The 21,786-nt window shown below is 42.3% G+C and overlaps 2 protein-coding genes and 2 non-coding genes across 4 annotated transcripts; all 4 read left to right on the top strand.

Moving 5' to 3' along the window:
- Positions 1–8,140: 8,140 nt before the first annotated feature.
- ddx4 (DEAD (Asp-Glu-Ala-Asp) box polypeptide 4) lies at positions 8,141–14,158 on the top strand. The gene is made up of 10 exons (XM_051943374.1): positions 8,141–8,407; positions 9,317–9,469; positions 9,547–9,701; positions 9,785–9,914; positions 9,991–10,157; positions 10,246–10,391; positions 10,639–10,738; positions 12,795–13,065; positions 13,629–13,739; positions 13,809–14,158. The coding sequence occupies exons 1-10, from the start codon at positions 8,159–8,161 to the stop codon at positions 13,893–13,895; spliced, it is 1,569 nt and encodes a 522-aa protein (XP_051799334.1). The 5' UTR covers positions 8,141–8,158; the 3' UTR covers positions 13,896–14,158.
- Positions 14,159–15,358: 1,200 nt separating this feature from the next.
- pjvk (pejvakin) lies at positions 15,359–20,894 on the top strand. The gene is made up of 6 exons (XM_022212951.2): positions 15,359–15,670; positions 17,033–17,228; positions 17,633–17,774; positions 17,841–17,958; positions 18,854–18,997; positions 20,331–20,894. Exons 1-6 carry the CDS (start codon positions 15,460–15,462, stop codon positions 20,630–20,632), a joined length of 1,113 nt encoding a protein of 370 aa, XP_022068643.1. The 5' UTR covers positions 15,359–15,459; the 3' UTR covers positions 20,633–20,894.
- On the top strand, positions 18,210–18,282 carry trnar-ucg (transfer RNA arginine (anticodon UCG)). The gene has a single exon. It is a non-coding gene; the product is annotated as a tRNA-Arg (tRNA).
- trnai-aau (transfer RNA isoleucine (anticodon AAU)) lies at positions 18,561–18,634 on the top strand. The gene has a single exon. It is a non-coding gene; the product is annotated as a tRNA-Ile (tRNA).
- Positions 20,895–21,786: the final 892 nt, after the last annotated feature.

The raw sequence follows: 21,786 nt of genomic DNA on the forward strand, positions 1-21,786 counted from the left end.
CACCTGACCCTCTCAGATTTTTTTAAGTTTTTACATACATTTAGTACATTATATATGATGGGAAAATCCAAAATTTGAATGCTTTATTGTCATTAGTTTCAAAGTTATGGCCATTTGAAGTAGGTAGGGGGTACCCTATTATTGCAGCCAAAATTAAGACTTGAAATTTTTGACCATTTTCAGACTTCTATAACTTCTGAACAACAAAAGATAGAGATCTGAAATTTGCAGGATCATTTCACAGTGACCTATAGTCCTCAGAAATGTGAAAATATTTACTTTATAATTGCATGTTACAGAGAATGACAAAGTTGCGATTTTATCCATCACGAACTTCTAAACGGCTACATTTGGCCACCCATTACACAAAAACTAATCATCATATCCATTAGAGATTTTATGTGGTATAATCAAAAATATCTGTCCGACCTTCGCATTCAATAATTAAAATACATTAAACAAGTTGTGCTTGGTGTCAAAATTTAGGGAAATTCCTGTAATTTCACATGATGTCTTTTATTCTTTGATCCCACCTATCCCACATGCTGATACTGACCTTTGAATCCGAAGGTCGGACAGATATGTTTGATTTCTAGCTGTTCATATTTCGTGCATTACATACCATAGCACTTTCATTTCATACAGATCCAATCCTTAGATAGCCAAATTATACCACATAAAATCTCTAATGGATATGATGATTAGTTTTTGTGTAATGGGGGGCCAAATGTAGCCGTTTAGAAGTTCATGATGGATAAAATCGCAACTTTGTCATTCTCTGTAACATGCAATTATAAAGTAAATATTTTCACATTTCTGAGGACTATAGGTCACTGTGAAATGATCCTGCAAATTTCAGATCTCTATCTTTTGTTGTTCAGAAGTTATAGAAGTCTGAAAATGGTCGAAAATTTCAAGTCTTAATTTTGGCTGCAATAATAGGGTACCTCCTACCTACTTCAAATGGCCATAACTTTGAAACTAATGACAATAAAGGATTCAAATTTTGGATTTTCCCTTCATATATAATGTACTAAATGTATGTAAAAACTTAAAAAAATCTGAGAGGGTCAGGTGGGGACCACTGGTTAAAATGATGTGGAATGACCCATAAAGTCAGTCTAAGTTAACTGTCCATGCACCTTCTTCTGTAACTACAAGGTTTTTTAAACGAACACAAACACAAAAAACAACTATATAAAAATCACATTTTGCAGCAATCCAGCATGAAACCCTTCAAATCAGATTAAGTTCTACATCCAGCTGAAAAAAACAGAAAACCAAGTTTACGTTTTTGAGTCGTCTGCTCCTCACACAGCTTTAGTCTAAATCATCCTATCTGCATGGATCTGGGTGTAGTGTCGTGAAAATCAGACCTTTCCTAGTTTAGGACCTGCATGTCTCCGTCATGGCTTCACGTGGACAAAGAACTGCCAGACAGACTGAAAAATCTAACTTTGACTCCACAGGGATGGAAAGGGATGCAAAAAGATCAACTAAAAATCAATGGAAACACAGCAGTAATCTGGAGGTTTAAAATAAGCCGTAATACCACTAATCATCGTCCACCTTATCACTAATTAGTGTCCTCTGTCCTCAGATGACTCCAGGGATGCTGCTGTGGAGGACAGATGGTGTTCAGACTGGACACAATCATCACGTTTCACACTGAGAAAGATGGTTCATCTGCTGTATGGAGGCTTTCTGCTAAGCAAAAAACCTCAAAACGAAACTTTGCTAAAGATGTAAAGAGATGAATACTAGCAGCAGAGTTTTTAGGGATCCACCAGCCATCAACAGCAGCATGACAGGACAAGAGCAGATCTTGTCTGTTCTCCTGTAGGTCTGGATTTAACACCTCCACAGGTTGGAGATGGGCTTCCTGTGATCAGCAGAACAGAAGGACAGCAGGACACCACGCCAGAGGTGGAACATCTGGCACGAGGATTGAAGGATCGAATCAGCAGGAGGAGAACGCGAGAGCAGATTTCCAAGGTATAGGCAACAAATAGTTGTTTTTACGGTAAAATTCTGGCAGCCGTGGACACCAGAACGCTTCCGTAAAACTACAGTCAAATATTTTCTACATTTACAGTAAAGAAACATACTGATATTGTTGATTTTTTAGGTTTAAAAAATCTGTTTTATTCCATATAAATGTTAAAGCATATGTCCGTTATTAACACAAAGATACATCAGTTTGACCTTTAACAAACTGTATTTTTTACATGTAACAAATGCAGAAATGTTTCTTGTTATAAATATTACAGCATGTTCCCTTTATCAGCACAACAACACGTACATTTACCTGGAAAAAAACTGCCAACATTTCTCATTACTGGTGACAGTGGAGGGGAAACACTTTCACAGACAGAAACATCCAACTGGATCTGATCATTATCTATATTTAAATGTTGACGTACAACAAAGGCTTTCTATTCTATTCTCCCCAAATTATTAGATATTAGAGGGTTTGTTAAACTTCATTTGCTGTTGAGCTTTAATGGCACATATTCCCAAATTAGCCAGATTACTATAAACACCTGCCTATCTTCGCTTTTCAGTGTCATTTATTCTCACCTTGTTTTTACTAAACCACACTTTGAGGTCCGTTGAAAACATGGATTCATCTTCACGATGGCCCAGAATCAGTTTCTTGTTGAACTTCTTGTGTCTTTGCCTTTTAACTGCTCTATATTATTGTTATTATCAGAATAAATCCCTCCAACCTTATTTCTGCCACCTTCTATCACAGTAAAAGTCTGGACAGAATCCTGAGAGCCTGTAGATCTGTTTCTACCAACCGGTTACCAGCTGTTAGTGTCTGCTGTCCTCTAAACCTGGTCTAAGAAGCTCCACACAGACAGATTATCGTGATTAACCACACCATGAGGACCCTTTTTTTTTTTTTTTTTTTAAACTTTTTGGAGTGTTTGTCTCAGCTTTACCCTCTAAGGTCTAATTAGTCACATTAGATGCTCAGAGGAGCTGGAGAATGTCTGGAGCCACATGACCACCTAAAACACATCTGTTTATTCAGTATTTATTGCTTAAAATGACTCAGCTGATATTTCAATACCACAGATCATTCAGTGTGTAACTGAAATGAAAATCAGATTTACAGTACACTTCTGGATAATTAAATGTGACCCAGAAACATCACTGCTGTTTCTGCTTAATGACCCTAACAGGGGGATTAAATAAGGAGATCATATTAATGCACGAATAAGAAATATTTATTGATATCAGTGAAAAATAAGCCATTATATGATATTAGAGATTTCACAACACAACCGTCGGTGTATGTTCACTGTAAGTTTTAAAGATAAAACCTTAAAAGAACATTACTACAATGTTCCCTGAATGTTGACTGGATGTTCACAAATGTCCTGTAAAGGTTTCCCAAAACAACCTTCAGGGAACGCTCCTGGAATGTAATCAGAAAGTTCAAACATCAAGGATCCTTACCTAAATGTTCCCCAAAGGTTTCCAAAGGAAACCTTTAAGGAACCTTCCTGTAAGGTTCTCTAAAGGTTTCACAAAACAACCTTTAGAAAATATGTTTTCTAAATGTTTCACAAAACAACCTTCAGGGAACGTTCCTGTAAAATCCTGTGAAGGCTTCTCAAAACATTCTTTTGGGAACATTTTCCCAGAACGTCCTCTGAAGGTTTTAATAAAATAACCTTCAGAGAAAGTTCCTTTCGAGAATTATTTAATTAAACCTGTTTGCGCATAAAAGTTAGAACCAAACCGTGAACTATCAAAAAGGTGAAGAACTAAAGAAAGAAAAGGTAAAAGAGAGAAAAAGTAGTTCCATGTAGGTCGGACTACCGTATTTTTTTTCAGAGTCGCTGATCTGGGCGGGAAAGCGGCGGACCTGGCAACCTGCCCACGGTGAGCGAACGGAAGGACGGAGCTGCATCAGCAGGACGAACACCGACTTCTACCGGAGAAACTCGCGATAAAGTACGGTTATCTTTATGAGAACTAGTCAGTCTTTTATTTTTATCAGCTCACAAACCACTTTGAAACTGTCATTTTGTTAAAACACGTATTTTATTCTGCTTTGCCGGTAACGGCGGGTTAGCTAGTTTTAGCTCGGCCTGGTTTGTAAGCGAAGAGCAGTCAGACTTGAACGTGGCCTTGAGTTTTCAGATATTATTGTTAGTTGTCTTAATGCCCGATATTCTTCATACATTTTCGGGCATTAAGATAAGGTTTTGTTGTGCGCTTTGTTGTATTTTTTTGTGGTTTTCGATCCAGTCGAGCAGACATTAGCCGCCACGCCCTGCACCGCGTGGCTCCGGGATTTAGCCTAAAGTAGCACAGGCTAATTAACAGCCGTAAGTCAAAGTATTTAAACTGTATGAATAGCAACGAACAACCGGCGCCCGTATCACGGAGTTTATTTCTGCTCTATTTGCTTTGGTTATAATTAGTGTCTTAAATGTTAGCCAATGTTAGCTTGAGTCGACATTAACCATGAGGTACTATTAAATCACGCGATAGTTTGCGTTACTCAATGGAACCGTTATACAGGTTTCGTAAACTCTCGCGACAGTGTGGAGGATTTCGCTTTTACCTGCAGTCTCTGCAATAATCCGTAATGAGGTTAGCTTAAAACCCGCTGCGGTTCAGCGGCCCGTGGGCGGGCCATTTTGATATCTGCATTAGCATTTTTCGAAATAGAACGACACTGCCAACTCGATGATAGAAACATTATACACCGATGGAAAGCTTAGATTCTCATTAATCCGCCGGTATAAACCACTTTCAGATGTGTTTACCACAGCGGGTAATATAAACACATTTGTCCGACAAACGATGAATATCCATCCATCCGTTCTCTATACACGGCTTCAACGCACACAGCGCGACTCACATTTCCGGGTTCATTATTACACACATGAAAATATTCCACAAATCCAACCTTGGACATCCAGACGAAACAAGCCAGTAAAATATTTTGTCCAAAACATGTCCTGAAGTCGGTATATGATCCACGAATCGGTCGTTTTCAAGGAAATGCACCTCGCGATGCGCGTCCAATATTCCCTGTATTTCTCATCATATTTTTATTTACAAATAAAATATTAGCGATTTTTTTGTACTGAAAATGGCTGGAATTGGCTGTACCTTATAAGGCTACGTGGTACTTAGTATAGTACACCAACGTTTTTGCCAACTTTCAGCACATGATGGTTCATTCTGCACAGTTTGACATTAAACTACCTTGCCAATTTATCAATGATGATGAATAGTTGTCCTTGCTGACCTATTTTTGCATTGGTGTGAATCTTGACAGAAATTTAAGAGTTGATATTTGCAAAATATTTTACTGTCACTCTGTACATATAGGAGGCCGACTAAAGTAAACCCTGTAGACATTAGAGGTTCCTGCAGCACTTGGGTAGCTGCTATCTACGATACATCTCACAAAGAAGCCTCTTCCATTCAGTTTTTTTTCACAGTGCTGCAGCTCAGACAGGCCAAACATTTCTTTTAATATGATCAGTGCCTAGTTTTAGAGGGTTTGTTAATATGGCAGTAGCTGCCTGTTCCAGCCAGAGGGGCAACAACAAGCCTAAATGTGAAAAATAACTCTACTTTGATTGGATCCACTACCAGGAATCACCTTTAAACTATTTCCTGTTCATTAGTCTTTTTTCCTGCAGTATTCAGCAGAGTCTATAAAAATGGCATACAGGTCTTAATATTGTCATGTATTTTTTTCAGGTGATCTTAAACATGGATGAATGGGAAGAACAGGTAAGTTAGTTCCCTCTCAGTGCAGCAAATTATTTGTTAATTACGTCCAGCTGTGTGAACGTCGTTAGCCAACACCTGGTCTGAATTCATTCACCTTTACAGGAAACTACAGGAACCAGCAACATCTCAAATGGAGGTATGTTCTTTATGCGTGTTCTCAGAGTTTTACCACCACATTTTAAACAGCTGTATGTGTATTTGACATGATTACTGTGTGCTTATTGGCAATAGGAGACTCCTGGAACGCTAACCGTGATGATGACAGTGAAAGGGGTGAGTGTAGAAAAGCAGCACTGATTATCTCACCTGTAGAAAACACCTGAATTACTCTTTATTTCCCTCCAGGTCGAGGTGGCAGAGGCAGAGGCAGAGGAGGATTTAAAAGCTCATTTTCCTCAGGTGCTCGTGTTATTTCTCAAGTAAAAGGATTGAACATTCAGATAGCTTTATAAACTGTGACTTATGACTTCAGTCCTCCTGTCTGTTTGCTTTTAGGGTTACTGAACTGGTTTTAGTCTCTAACAAAGGTGCTTCTAGTCACTTAAACCCAGTCTGTGGATTTCAGACCGATGCATAGATGGAACTGTGAGAGAATCTGACTTTGGTGCTTTGTGTTTTGTAGGTGCTGATGAGAATGCAGACGGTAAGTGTCAGCAGAGAGGATTAACTGGTCACAAGGTGCTTAGTTCTGAACCTCTGATTTGTTGTTTGTAGCCGGAGACGCCTGGAATAGTACAGGAGGACAAAGAGGTGGTTTCAGAGGAAGAGGAGGCCGAGGTGGGACGAGAACTTTATCCACTGACACACTCTCAGATTGATTATGGGTTACCTGAACAAAATGTTTAAACACTTTGGTAAATGGTCAAGTAGAGATTTATCTGGACAAAATTAGAATTGAATGAAGACGTGTTGATATAAACTGGCTTGAACGCAGAGTTTGTAGTTTTCTTGGAGGAAATGAGCCGTAGCCAGTGTGATGTTCGAAAAGATTACAACGCCTGCTGAGTTTCATAAAGCGAAAGCTGGAAATATTTATTCAAACCTTTCAAACCCAGACATTACAGAAGCTCTGTAGGCTTTCAGGGACGGTGGTTAAGACGAGCAGTGTGTTCTTTAACCCTCCTGTTGTCCTCATTTACAGGCAGCAAAAAGTACTTTCTTTGTCAGAAAAAAAATCAAAAAATCCAGCAAAAAAATTCCCTAAATTTCTGAAAATTTGCAAAACCTTCAGGAAGAAAATTCCAAAATTTGGCAAGAAAATTCTTGTAAATCTTTCAAAAAAATGAGTAAAAATGTTCCCAAAAAAATCCTAAAACTATGAAGTGATTACATGTCAGCAAAACTTCTGGTTGATTTTTATGAGTGTTCTTAAGGTTGTTTTTAACGTTTCATGTTTTCCACCTAAAAATGTTGAAAAATTTCCCAAAGATGTTAAATCTAGACATTAGTTGTGCTGTGAAAATATATTTATTATATTTTTATGAGGGGGGGGGGCAGCGTGTTAGAAGTGAATACGCTGAGACGTTTTCTAAAACGGTGTCCTAACAGCCTCTGTGTTTCATCAGGTCGCGCCCGAGGATTTGGCCGAGTGGGTGGGAGTGAATTTGATGGTAATGTTTGCAGATGTTGGGATCTCAGCTGACTTTTACCTGTTCTGAGCCCTTAGACACATTTAACCTGAGTTTACCTGGATTTACAGGTGATGACGACAACGATGGAGTGAGTGAAAATGGTAGGTTTGGTTTGGTTTTCTGATGCGTTTTTATTGACTGTGTGGATGTTTACCAGCTGCTGTGTTTGAACAGGATTTGGAAGAGGAGGCCGTGGGGGAGGAAGAGGAGGCAGAGGAGGAGGTTTTAGACAAGGTTTGACTTTATTCAGTTCTACTAGGACATATTTACAGGATGATTTATGTCTCACTGTTGGTTTATTAATGTGATGAAGGACACGGTTTGATCGATGCACGTCTTTCTGGCAAATAGATAAAGTGGTTTTATTAAGACATAATTTAAAGTCCACCGTGTTTAAGGCTTCAGAGGGCTGCAGTAAATAAATGTGATGCAGTTTTAATGTGAAGAGCAGGTGACTAACAGCTGATGATGTGTTCAGGTGGTGACCAGGGTGGCAGAGGAGGCTCTGGAGGAGGTAAATAAGCTCCCATTCACCGCTGTGAGGTCATGTAAAGGTCATCTTCTGTTAGTTACTGAAGGCTGTGTCTTTTCAGGCTACCGAGGGAGAGATGAAGAGATCTTTTCCAAAGGTTCCATTAGTTTTTCTTTGATGATAAACTAAAATATTTGAGCTATTCAGGGTGAATTTAAAACCTTTCCAGGATGTAAGACATTTTTCTGTACCACAGGGGAAAACAGAGACCCAGAGAAGAAGGATGAAGGTGACGGTGACAGTAAGTTCAATCTTAAATGTAAAAGCGTTCCTCATGATGATCGGGCTTGTTCCAGTCCTGCACCACGTTCTGACCCTCTCAATTCCAGGACCCAGGGTCACGTACATACCTCCGACGCTGCCGGACGATGAAGACTCCATTTTTTCCCACTACGAGTCGGGAATCAACTTTGACAAGTACGACGACATCCTGGTGGACGTCAGTGGAACAAACCCTCCCCAAGCGATCATGGTGAGAGTCGGCAGGTTCACAGATCAGCTACTGAACAGAACTTGGGTCCAGCATTTCAAGGGATTATTATGTCACACCTGACTTTAAGCAAAGGAACCTTCTGAACTGCTGTTCAAAAGAAAAATTCCAGGATGACTCCATTTAGCAACCAGAAACTGTCAGAACAGAAGGAATCGTTGAATAAATTCCTCAAGTTTCAGTTTAAAGTTATGATATTTAGTGAACAGTACTTTATTATTATACACATGTCATCAGTGTTGATTCCATAAAATACCAAAAACCTGTTCCTTCTCAGAGCTACCAGGAGGCCTCGTCTGACAGCTGCCTCCAACCATCAGAGAAAATTCAGACGACCTGGTAGCACTGAGAACAGAAACGGATTAAAATGAACTGATGTAGAGTTCCAGCAGTGGTATCCCCTCTGCACAGTTCCGTACACATTCTAGATGTTTTAAAAACATGTAATCAAAGGAATGAGTTTGAGCCATTTCTGCCTCTAATGTTGTTTTTGTTTCCATGGCGATGCAGAACTGTGTTGCAGTGAAAAATTAGAATGAAGAAACCACTGGTTTAATGAGTTTCTTCTTTAAACTTAATGAGGTATGAAGTAGGTAGGGGGTAAAAATAATCATGGAGTACCTAAATGGTTTGCTGTCTGCATGTCTCCACAAGCAGAAACGATTTAAAGAGTTAAAGACAGAACTTCTACTGCTCAGTCTGTGGATCAGCTGGTTAAAAAAAACAAACCATGAGATCACATCACTGAAACGCTGCTGACCTTCTACAGCTCAGACTGCAGTCTATTAGGATGTCTGCAGACTTGTTGATTCAGCTCATAAACATCCTAAATGTTAACTGATGGCGCCTGAAGCTGGTGTGGTTCATCTGCTGGACCTTTTTCCTCCTCAGACCTTTGAAGAAGCCGCCCTGTGTGAGACCCTGAGCAGAAACGTCAGCAAGTCTGGGTACGTGAAGCCGACTCCGGTGCAGAAACACGGCATCCCCATCATCTCTGCTGGCAGAGACATCATGGCCTGCGCCCAGACTGGATCTGGTAAAACGGTGAGAAGATCAGGATCCTCTGCTGTCTCCTGTAGGTCTGCTTCTGGAAACGCTCTAACTGCTCTGTCCTCCTCCAGGCGGCCTTCCTGCTGCCCATCCTGCAGCAGCTGATGGCCGACGGCGTGGCAGCGAGTCGCTTCAGTGAGATCCAGGAGCCTGAAGCCGTCATCGTGGCTCCAACCAGAGAACTCATCAACCAGATCTTCCTGGAGGCCAGGAAGTTTGCCTTTGGGTGTGTTTAGACGTCTGCTCTGACAGAGGGTGAAGTACGGCGTGTTTGAAGCTGTCCTGGTTCTAATCCTGTCTCTGCTGCAGGACGTGTGTCCGTCCGGTCGTAGTTTATGGAGGCGTCAGCACCCAGCACCAGATCAGAGAGATCTCCAGGGGATGTAACGTTCTGTGTGGAACACCAGGACGGCTGCTGGATGTGATTGAAAGAGGAAAGGTGAGTCATTTAAAGTCTCTGTTTAGCCACAGTAGAGCAGAGCTGAATGTGGTCACAGCTGGAACGTCTGCTGCAGGTTGGGCTCAGTAAGGTGCGCTACCTGGTTCTGGATGAGGCCGACCGGATGCTGGATATGGGCTTTGAACCCGACATGCGCCGCCTGGTGGCCTCCCCTGGAATGCCGAGTAAAGAGAGCCGTCAGACTCTGATGTTCAGCGCCACCTACCCTGAAGACATCCAGAGGTCTGGACCTGCTGCTGCTGGTGTAGAAGACAGGCTCTGAGCTGGACCGATGGACATCTGCTTTTAACATGCAACTGTGTTTTTCCAGGATGGCGGCGGACTTCCTGAAGACCGACTACCTGTTCCTGGCTGTGGGGGTGGTGGGCGGAGCCTGCAGCGACGTGGAGCAGACGCTGATGCAGGTCACCAAGTTCTCCAAGAGGGAGCAGCTTCTGGACCTCCTCAGGACCACAGGTACCTCACTGGCATCCAGTTCAAACCTGTTGGTTGGAGAGAAGAATGTCCGAACATCAGAAAGTCACATAACTGACAAAAGATCACAACAATGCACACTAATATCAAGGTTTAAATGCTGGAAATGTCAAATATTTATTAGTATGTTTCTATTCACCTCCTGATGTAGAACCTCAGATTGTTCTGTTGTTTATTACTGCATGAACTCCAACCTGGTCATGGAATAGTTGGTATGTTCTGGTGGCAGGAATGGAGCGCACCATGGTGTTTGTGGAGACCAAGAGACAAGCAGATTTCATCGCAGCTTTCTTGTGCCAGGAGAAAGTTCCAACTACCAGCATCCATGGGTGAGTTCTGCTGCTGGGATCCTGTCTGCAACTGTAGTTTCCAGTAGGTAACCCTGTCTATAACTAGTTTCCAGTAGGTAACCCTGTCTGTAACTAGTTTCCAGTAGGTAACCCTGTCTGTAACTAGTTTCCAGTAGGTAACCCTGTCTGTAACTAGTTTCCAGTAGGTAACCCTGTCTGTAACTAGTTTCCAGTAGGTAACCCTGTCTGTAACTAGTTTCCAGTAGGTAACCCTGTCTGTAACTAGTTTCCAGTAGGTAACCCTGTCTGTAACTAGTTTCCAGTAGGTAACCCTGTCTGTAACTAGTTTCCAGTAGGTAACCCTGTCTGCAACTGTAGTTTCCAGTAGGTAACCCTGTCTATAACTAGTTTCCAGTAGGTAACCCTGTCTGTAACTAGTTTCCAGTAGGTAACCCTGTCTATAACTAGTTTCCAGTAGGTAACCCTGTCTGTAACTAGTTTCCAGTAGGTAACCCTGTCTGTAACTAGTTTCCAGTAGGTAACCCTGTCTGTAACTAGTTTCCAGTAGGTAACCCTGTCTGTAACTAGTTTCCAGTAGGTAACCCTGTCTGTAACGAGTTTCCAGTAGGTAACCCTGTCTGTAACGAGTTTCCAGTAGGTAACCCTGTCTGTAACGAGTTTCCAGTAGGTAACCCTGTCTGTAACGAGTTTCCAGTAGGTAACCCTGTCTGTAACGAGTTTCCAGTAGGTAACCCTGTCTAGAACTAGTTTCCAGTAGGTAACCCTGTCTAGAACTAGTTTCCAGTAGGTAACCCTGTCTAGAACTAGTTTCCAGTAGGTAACCCTGTCTAGAACTAGTTTCCAGTAGGTAACCCTGTCTAGAACTAGTTTCCAGTAGGTAACCCTGTCTGTAACTAGTTTCCAGTAGGTAACCCTGTCTGTAACTAGTTTCCAGTAGGTAACCCTGTCTGTAACTAGTTTCCAGTAGGTAACCCTGTCTAGAACTAGTTTCCAGTAGGTAACCCTGTCTAGAACTAGTTTCCAGTAGGTAACCCTGTCTATAACTAGTTTCCAGTAGGTAACCCTGTCTAGAACTAGTTTCCAGTAGGTAACCCTGTCTAGAACTAGTTTCCAGTAGGTAACCCTGTCTAGAACTAGTTTCCAGTAGGTAACCCTGTCTAGAACTAGTTTCCAGTAGGTAACCCTGTCTAGAACTAGTTTCCAGTAGGTAACCCTGTCTGTAACTAGTTTCCAGTAGGTAACCCTGTCTGTAACTAGTTTCCAGTAGGTAACCCTGTCTGTAACTAGTTTCCAGTAGGTAACCCTGTCTGTAACTAGTTTCCAGTAGGTAACCCTGTCTGGAACTAGTTTCCAGTAGGTAACCCTGTCTGGAACTAGTTTCCAGTAGGTAACCCTGTCTGGAACTAGTTTCCAGCAGGTAACCCTGTCTGTAACTAGTTTCCAGCAGGTAACCCTGTCTGTAACTAGTTTCCAGTAGGTAACCCTGTCTGTAACTAGTTTCCAGTAGGTAACCCTGTCTGGAACTAGTTTCCAGTAGGTAACCCTGTCTGGAACTAGTTTCCAGTAGGTAACCCTGTCTGGAACTAGTTTCCAGTAGGTAACCCTGTCTGGAACTAGTTTCCAGTAGGTAACCCTGTCTGGAACTAGTTTCCAGCAGGTAACCCTGTCTGGAACTAGTTTCCAGCAGGTAACCCTGTCTGTAACTAGTTTCCAGCAGGTAACCCTGTCTGTAACTAGTTTCCAGTAGGTAACCCTGTCTGTAACTAGTTTCCAGTAGGTAACCCTGTCTGTAACTAGTTTCCAGTAGGTAACCCTGTCTGTAACTAGTTTCCAGTAGGTAACCCTGTCTGTAACTAGTTTCCAGTAGGTAACCCTGTCTGTAACTAGTTTCCAGTAGGTAACCCTGTCTGGAACTAGTTTCCAGTAGGTAACCCTGTCTGGAACTAGTTTCCAGTAGGTAACCCTGTCTGGAACTAGTTTCCAGTAGGTAACCCTGTCTATAACTAGTTTCCAGTAGGTAACCCTGTCTATAACTAGTTTCCAGTAGGTAACCCTGTCTGGTGTTGTTGTGCAGCGACCGGGAGCAGCGGGAGCGAGAGCTGGCTCTGGCAGACTTCCGCTCCGGCAAATGTCCCATCCTGGTGGCCACCTCGGTCGCTGCTCGGGGTCTGGACATTCCAGATGTGCAGCACGTGGTCAACTTTGACCTTCCTAACAACATAGACGAGTACGTCCACCGTATTGGGAGAACTGGGCGCTGTGGGAACACTGGCAGAGCGGTGTCCTTCTACGACCCGGACACTGATAACCAGCTGGCCCGGGCTCTGGTCACCATCCTGTCCCAGGTGAGATCCACTGAGTGATCGATCAGATCAGTTAGAGCTGTTGGTTCAGCGGCATCACTGAGGGTGGAGGTATCTGTGTGAAAGGCAGCACGCTACATAAAGCAGTTTAACTTCTACTTGATGCTGAAGCAGCGTGGGGAGCAGAGGTCCAACACTGCCACAAACTTTCCTTAAATGTCTAAAGCAGCCGTCGTTGAACTAAAACCAGGACAGATTCAGCAGGTTGTTTTCCTCCTCGGATGCTTCCAGATACTTTCTGCTGAACTGTTTTCATAATGAAAGAGAAAGTTTGTGACTGAGCTGCCATGTTGGTCATGTGACCTCCTCGTCCACGCCCACCAAGCAGTGATGTTCAGATGTTTCCATGTGAGAACAAACATCTCTGAACACGTCGCTGAAAGCATTGAAGTGAAACTCTGATACGTTCTGTTCAACAGTTGTCTGTCCCAGTAGCATCCAGCTCATGACCAGGATGAGCTGAAAGCATCAGCGGTCCATATTTACCACCTGGAGGGTTTTAAACAGCAGCCTGTATGTTTTTATTGTGTTTCGTGGATCTCCAGGCCCAGCAGGAGGTTCCTTCCTGGCTAGAAGAGGGTGCGTTCAGTGGCCACGGTTCCTCCAGCTTCAGCACCCCCAGACACAAGACTTTTGCCTCCACAGACTCCAGGAAGGTAACGGCTTGTCTGGTTTGTATTAGTGATGTTTTCCTCTGTGGTTCTCAGACTGTCCTCTGTCCTCAGGGTCAACATCCAGGATCTTTCCAGGACAACGCTGTGAAGAACCAGCCACCGGCTCCGGCTGCAGCTGATGAAGAGGACTGGGAGTGAAAAACAGGACGAGGAGGAGACGAGACTGATCTGAGTTGATTTTCTTTGCGGTGTTCAGCTTGTTGTGTTTTTGTTGTTTTTGTTTGGAGCCGGATTGTTTCTCGGGCTGGACAAAGGTAGTGTCAGTGTTGTGTTAAAAAGGAAGCAGCTGTTCTGTATAAACTGGATTTGTTCAGTCTGAACTGGCATAATGTGGATTTTTCTTACTAGCATCACCTGCATTAACGTGGTGAAACTGTCTGACATTAAGTCCCAGCTTTAATGTCCTATTTCAATATATTTTGCTTTTTATTAGGATGATCAATAAAAACATATTTGTTCAAAGCAGAGCCTACGTTTATTGTCGGATTGATTGAATGTTTAATAAAGAGTCTCTTTGGCTGTTAAAAGATTCTGATCCTCTGCACTGAACAGATTCCTGCTTATCCTCTTTTTAATTCCAACAGTCGACCAGGAGTCAGTTTGAGCTCAGATCTGATCAGAGAACAGCTCCTAAACACCACACACAGGTAGAAATGATCCTTAAGTTTCATCTCAGCGCTCACCAGAGGTCAGTCCTGACTACTTTCAGCTGTAGAGCTCCAACACATGGATGTCCTGAGCGTTGCTGTGGTGACGGCTCTCCAGCTTCAGGCTTTTCTACTCAACCTTTGTGTTAAGGAGGAGCTGGTTAGTGCAAAGCTGAAAAGCTCCAAACTCGCAGGTTATTTCTGGCTGTACAGACCAGGTAACAGTACCACAGGAGAGATCATCCCTGTCATGCATGAGTGGGGGCCACCAGTCAGAAAGGTGGACATTATCCAAACGGAGCTACAGGGACATCATAAAACATCCAAGAACGCTTTTTATCCCCCGTCGGCTGTAGGCACGGAGGGGGATATTGGTGTGGGCACGTCCGTCCGTCCGAATTTCGTTTCTGGAGCATATCTCTGAAACTACTTGAGGGATTTCATTCATCTTGCACCCAGGCCATCTCTATATAGTATAGGTGTGCCTTTTGGGGTGTATGACCTTGACCTGACTTTTTTTTATTGTAGTGAAGATGTATCATTTTGTAGGTGTATCCAGTATATATTATTATTTCTTGCACTTAGAGGTACTATATATAAGGCGGGGGATGTTTTAAGCAGAGCGTGTTTATTAAAGAAAGGCTCAAGCAGATGTTTCATGTATTAGAGTCAAAGGGGAGCATGTAGCCTCTGCTGAGGACACGATATTCTGCCTTTTATCATTCCTGTGCACTAAATGTTCTCTGTAAAACTATTCTGAAGCATCTGAGAGTCTTAAAACCACATTTGTAAATAATGTGCTGACAGAAAGTGTAAATGTGATCTCATAATTAGTTTGTCAGGTGACAGGAAGCAGCAGGGCTCCAGCGACCTACCAGGTGAACACACACACACCTTGTCCCATATTCTCTTACACATCACCTGCATTATTTAACGCTTCACGAGTCTGAAAGAACTCTCCTGAATTAGCCTCCCCACTGAGACGAGCACAACAGGAGCAACACGTAGTCCAGTGGGTTCTGTTTTCTGGCCTTTACATCCACGCACGGATCAGAATGTTTGCAGCAGCCACTAAGAACTTTGTGAAGCAGGTGGGAGACACGGGGAGGCTGGTCCCGGTACCGAGCCTGAGCGAGGCCGACCGCTACCAGCCGCTCAGCCTGGTCACCAGGAAGAGAAAGAGGCATTTCTGGAAGAAGTACAAGTACGCATCTACCCCATTTTCTCTCAAAGACATCCTGGTGGGGGAAAAAGAGATCACAGCAGGTACAGTGAAGTCAGAGATGCTTCGATTTACTTTAGTTCAAATATGAGTATTGTTCTGACACATGCTATGTCTGGTTGAATTTTCCCTTTTAAACAGCCTTTTAACATTTAATTCCACCATTTAAACAGCTTCAGTGCTGAAAATAAGAACCTTTTCCACTGTCTCATAATATTGTACGTTATATATTATATTCTACAGTATCTGTAGCTGCTATACATTGAAGATATTTTATGTTTACACTTTCGCGCCCATTTCATCAAATGGAAATGCGTAATATTTACACATTTCCCTAAAGGAAACCCGTCATGGTATCTTTGGAAACTAGTTATCTTTAAATTCTAAGCAAACATGGAGTTAAAATAGACTGCTTTAAAAAAAAAAGCTCTAATTTTGATTTAACATATATACATTTTTAAAAAGTGGCCATTATTCACTCATTGTGTACAAACAACATGTTTATAGTACATGTTTATGAGCATGGTTTAGTTCAGAGTGTTTGACACTCTCTGAAATAGCTTAGCAGTTAACAGCTAAACTGGGTATGTGTGAAACTTTTGAGCTTTTAGCTGTAAAAATTGTTTCTCCTGGTTTCTACTTTTCATGCTAACTATGCTAACCAACTGGTGCTTGTAGCTGCATAAACACCATACAGTTATGTCACTTCTGTCAATATGAGGCTAAAGACAGCAACCGGTTAGTTTAGCTAGTCGCTAGCATGGACAATTAGCATGGCTCTGTTTGAAGCCTGTATCTGGTGAGCTTTACAGTAATCTAGGCTAGTAGTTTCCTCCATTTACAGTCTTCATGCAAAGATAAGTTGTAGCGATATAATTACCTTAATGTCATTGTACATATAAAGCTAAGCTACAACAAGAGGCTAGTTGTCTTGGCTACTAGCTAGCCCCACTCCATTTGTTTCCGTTTTGATTCCAATTATTCAAGAGAAGTGTAAGGTTTAGGAATAAAGAGGGAAATTTTTGCAAATATTTCCACCAACTGAGGATCTGTTTATGTAAATACAACTCTACACTGTTAAAATGCTGTACTTAAAGTAATAAACATGCAACTCTTTTATGTCATATGATTGTGTTATTACTTATGATGCATTAATGGACAACATTAGGTTGGTTTAATAAATAGGGACACAAAATATTTAGAAGCTCATAAATATTTATGTATACATTCATATTTAGAAAATAAAAAAAACACAATACTACAGCTGTTCAGTCGTGTGTTCTGTAATATAGTTTAAAAAGTCCATTATTTTCCTCTATATGTTGAGGACTAATATTAATTTCCATAGTTCCAGGTTTTTTCGTGCAGGATAATACAGCTAATCATACTATTTCTTTCTCTTCCAGGAGTGTCTTCTTATCAGCTTCTGAACTATGAGGACAAATCCGATGTGGCGCTCAATGGTCGTCTAGGGAACCACATCATCAACGACGTCGGGTTCAACATCAGCGGGTCGGACTCGGTGGCTGTCAAAGCCTCGTTCGGCATCGTGACCAAACACGAGCTGGAGGTTCCCACTTTACTGCGAGAACTCAACTCCAGGTATCCCATCATGCAGCTGCTCTTATCTCCACCTGCTGGGTGTCAAAGCATCGCCATGGCAGCACAAGGCTGATTAGATGAAGGGCCGTTTAGGTGATGCTTTATTCATAATCAAGTTATCTTTGGATGAATTATTGATCCTTTTGAAAAGAGAGCCACGAGCTGAAGTTTGTTGTGGCGTCTCTAGATTCAGGTTATAAGTCGACGGCTGACCTCTGACCAGAGGAAACGTGAGAGGAGGGTTTCCCTGCAGGGATGAATAAATTATCCTGTTATTCTACACTGGAACACAAACAGGGGCGACGTGTACGAGGACAATGTAGGACAGAAAATAGGCTGGAGATGCTATCTTGTTCAGCAGGTGTTAAAGTTAGAGCCAGTGTTTGAATGTTCTGGTTCTGCAGGAAGGTGGACCTGGACCACTGCCTGATTCGTCAGTCCAAAGACAGTCGTCGCAGCGTCCTGTGCGTCGTGGTGGAGAGTATTCGTACCACCCGTCAGTGCTCCCTGACCGTCCACGCTGGCATGAGGGGGACGACCATGAGGGTAAACATCTTCTTCACACGTCTTTCTAACTAGTTGTGAGTCGCTCATCTTTCTGCTCTGCTGCAGTTTCAGATCGACGACGGCAGAAACCCCAAAGGTCGAGACAAGGCCATCGTCATCCCGGCTCACACCACCATCGCCTTCAGCATCTGTGAGCTGTTTGTTCGGCTGGACGGGCGTCTCGGTAGGAACAACAACTATGTGTGTCATCTATTGTGACAGAAGAAGCACCACGTGAAGTTCAAATGTACCTTTTAATGTTTCAGACTCCAGCTTTAATAACATAGACAGAATAGTGAAGACATGATGCGAGGAATTCAAATCTGAATGAGTGCATGGCCAAATGGAGAAGGCTTCTTGACTTTGGATCTGATTGAATCGACAGAGGATAAGATTGCTAGTTCTGTTAATCAGGACAACCTTTTGCCAACATGTGACCATGTGGCCTAATGGATAAGGCGTCTGACTTCGGATCAGAAGATTGAGGGTTCGAGTCCCTTCATGGTTAATTTATTTGGTAGTTGTCACTCAGGACATAAAGAAGACTTTCTGCTACACTGGAAAACCTTCAAGGTATAAGAGTGATAGTTAGCTCAGCCAAGGCCATAGCTTCCCCATGTAGGCCAGGTTTAGTCAAAAGTATGCAGTTCTATACCTCACAATTGTCCATCCATTCTCTATACACCGCTTTATCCTCATTAGGGTCGCCTCACAAATGCCACTGTTTTTACTACTGGATTATGGCCACTGTTTGAGTACATTTGGTCGAAAACTGCATTAGTATCAGGCCGGTTAGCTCAGCTGGTCAGAGCGTGGTGCTAATAACACCAAGGTCATGGGTTCAACCCCCATACTGGCCAGAGATCAGTAGGTGAACTCACTTGAGGTAAAAAACCCAATTGAACTTAACAGTGTTCTAACAACAATTCCCTTCCTGTGTGGCTCAACACCTTTGATCTAACTTCCTCCACAGTTTCAGTCTGCCTATAAATCCTTTTGCTGAAATCCATCCAGAGTCTGACCTGATCTGGATCCTCAGAATCTGCTCTCTGATCTGATGTTTTCTTCCTCTGTACCAGATATCTGCGTAGCTCCAGAGTCTCAGGGTGGATTTGAACGTGAGCAGATCGGTGAGCAGCTCGGAGGTTTCATCGGTCGGTTCTCGATGGGTCGACTGCGCCGCTTTCTGTCCGGAATCATCTACGGAAACCCGTTCAGAGCTGGTATGAAAACAAGACTTGAATTAAAGACTTCAAACTACTCCGGACATCATCTCTACAGATGACAAATTATTAATTATTCCAACAACTTGCTCCTCTGTTGAACCGTGTTGCTTTAATTTTTTAAAAATCAAGTCACATTTACTGCATTTATGAGTGGAGTACTTTATGTACTTTATTAAAAAGTTTAATTTTTGATATGAAGTGAAAAGAAACTAAAAGCTGTCTGAGCAAAGTGCTCTAAACTAAGACATGCTTTGGTATAAAAACATAAAAAGACAAAAGTTGAATTTCTTTGATTAATTTCACATAAAAATGGAATGAACATGTGCAGCGCCCACAGGTGTAGCTCCACATACGATAGATGTGTCGCTGTTTTCATTTTTACCTCGTTTCCTCTCAGTTAAAATGAAAACTCAGAATTTTTGTACATCCCTAAAAGGCGTCAGTTTCTTTGTTTTTTTATAAGATTTATCTAGCAGTTTATTTTTGTTGAAATTTTAAATAACAATGAAGTAATTTTGATGGAATGTCATGAGTTTGAGCTTTTCCAGCATGTCACAGATGAGTGGTTCAAGGACCGTCTGAAAGTTAAAAATCTGACCGTATTTTCTGTTTTTACAGCTTTTGCTCTGATTAATGGTGTGATTTTGTGTGTTTTTAAAGATAAAACCCGGGTTCAGAGGGTTAAATCACTACTCACACTGTTGAGGGGGGCCAGTTGCCCCTCAAAGATATATAAACTAATCTGATCACTCAATGTAATAACACTTGTAATTTAATTCTAAGTTCTAGGTCTGAAAATACCTAAGTCTCACCATAGAATCATCAAAGGAATCCAGGAGCCAAGTCTTCAGATGCCAAGAAGAAAAGTGTTTATTCTTGTACAGACACAAGTCAAACACATGAGAACGATCCCGGGAACCTTCTGACCTTTTACACAGTATGGGCCAGGTTTGGTCACTCCCCTGGCCCTTCCTTCTTTTACCTGTGCCAGCTTTCATTTTACACCATTAATACACAGAGTTAATTTTTAATGATGTCTGGAACTTCCCTAACTCTCCAAAAAATAATGAGAGTGAGCTGGCAATCCCTCAAAGGGAGAGACCCTCCCTTTGGCTTCATGTCAGCTCACTCCCATGCCTTCTTTATTTTTACCTTCGTTGTGTTCAGGTACCACCAGGCACTGCCAGGTTCATAAGTGCAGCACAGGTCACCATGACATCACATCACATTCAAACACACACAGCTCTAAATTTGTAACAGCAGTAGAGCAAAATATTACACAACAACACCTGTCCTTTTCCCTCCCTGCTTTAATCTGTCTCTGGTTCAGACGACCGGACCTTCGAGGAGCTCACCCACTCCGACACCTACATGGACGACATGGTGACCGACTACTACGAGAAGGCGGCCAGCATGACGGACGTGTCGACCGCCTACCTGAGGGAAAGCTCCCACACCCGGGTCAACCTCCTCAAACACAACATTCCCAAAGGGCCCTGCGCCCTCTGCGGGATGGGAAACCAGCGGCGGGAAACCGTCTATGGCTGCCTCGAGTGCTCCAGCGGCAGCCAGAAGTACGTCCGGCTGCACGTGGTGCCCTGCTTCGACCTCTGGCACAAAACCCTGAGGTGAAAAACCGACGAGGCGTCACCAATAACGGCCTCAACACGCTCCTTCAGCAGCCAACCGTTGAGAAAACAAACAGAGACTGGATGTTATCTCTCTGGGACATTTCCACACGTGTGCTGTTTGTTCTGCAGCTGATGAATTATTGAGTCGGGGGATTGAAGCTGGACATGATGGATCATGTGAAGGAGTCGGCCTGCTTTAGTTCAGCTCCAAGTGTGTCACTGATTTAGAGTTTTACTGTTTACCTCTAACATGATCAATGTAAATACAGCCAATAAATAAAAACATAGACTTTAATATCAGCACACACATAAACCTGCAGTTCTTCTCTGACACAACAATATAACAGATTTTTGGAAGAACAGCTGTCTCCGGTTTCTGTTTGTTCCTGTAAATTATTTTGGGTGAATTATTTTATATTTGGAGAAACAAACTGAGATGAAACGACACAATAAACTGCAAAAGAAAACGACCACAATATCAAAAAATTCCAGCTAGAGACACAAAACGACCACAAATAAACAGAAAACTACCCTAAAAAATAAAAAAAAACACAACCACAGGGACACAAACTACTGAGAAAAAAAGCATAAAATGCATACAGAGACACAAAGAGCCATCAAACAGTCACAAGTAATACAAAATGACCACAAGGAGACACAAAACAATTGTACACAGACAGAAGACCAATGCAAAATCACAGAATTCCAACTAGAGCCAAAAAACGACCACAAAATGCAGAAAACTGCAATAAAAAATAGAACAAAACAACCATAGCGATACAAAAGGACAGAACAGACTAAATAAATTGCAAAGAGATGCACAACAATGACAAACAGACACTAAAGAGTCATAAGGAGACACAAAACCGTCACATAAAACAACCTCAGAGACACAAAAAATACAAAAGCTAAATAATTTGTACATTTTTCTGTCGCTAATGAAAAGCAAAATGAGTGGACACATTAAAACTCACATTAAACAAACTAAAATTAAGGGAAATTGGCACATCCACGGAATTTTTAGTGCACAATAACAACACAAACAGTGATTAAAGCTCATTTTGTTGCTGCAGACTGTTAAACCAGCAGCTGCGTGTTTCCTCCGGACCAACAGGGGGCGCTCTGTTACTGCTCTGAACCCGTACGTCATTGGGC

The sequence above is a fragment of the Acanthochromis polyacanthus genome, chromosome 22 (genome assembly GCF_021347895.1).
Source record: "Acanthochromis polyacanthus isolate Apoly-LR-REF ecotype Palm Island chromosome 22, KAUST_Apoly_ChrSc, whole genome shotgun sequence".
NCBI lineage: Eukaryota > Metazoa > Chordata > Actinopteri > Pomacentridae > Acanthochromis > Acanthochromis polyacanthus.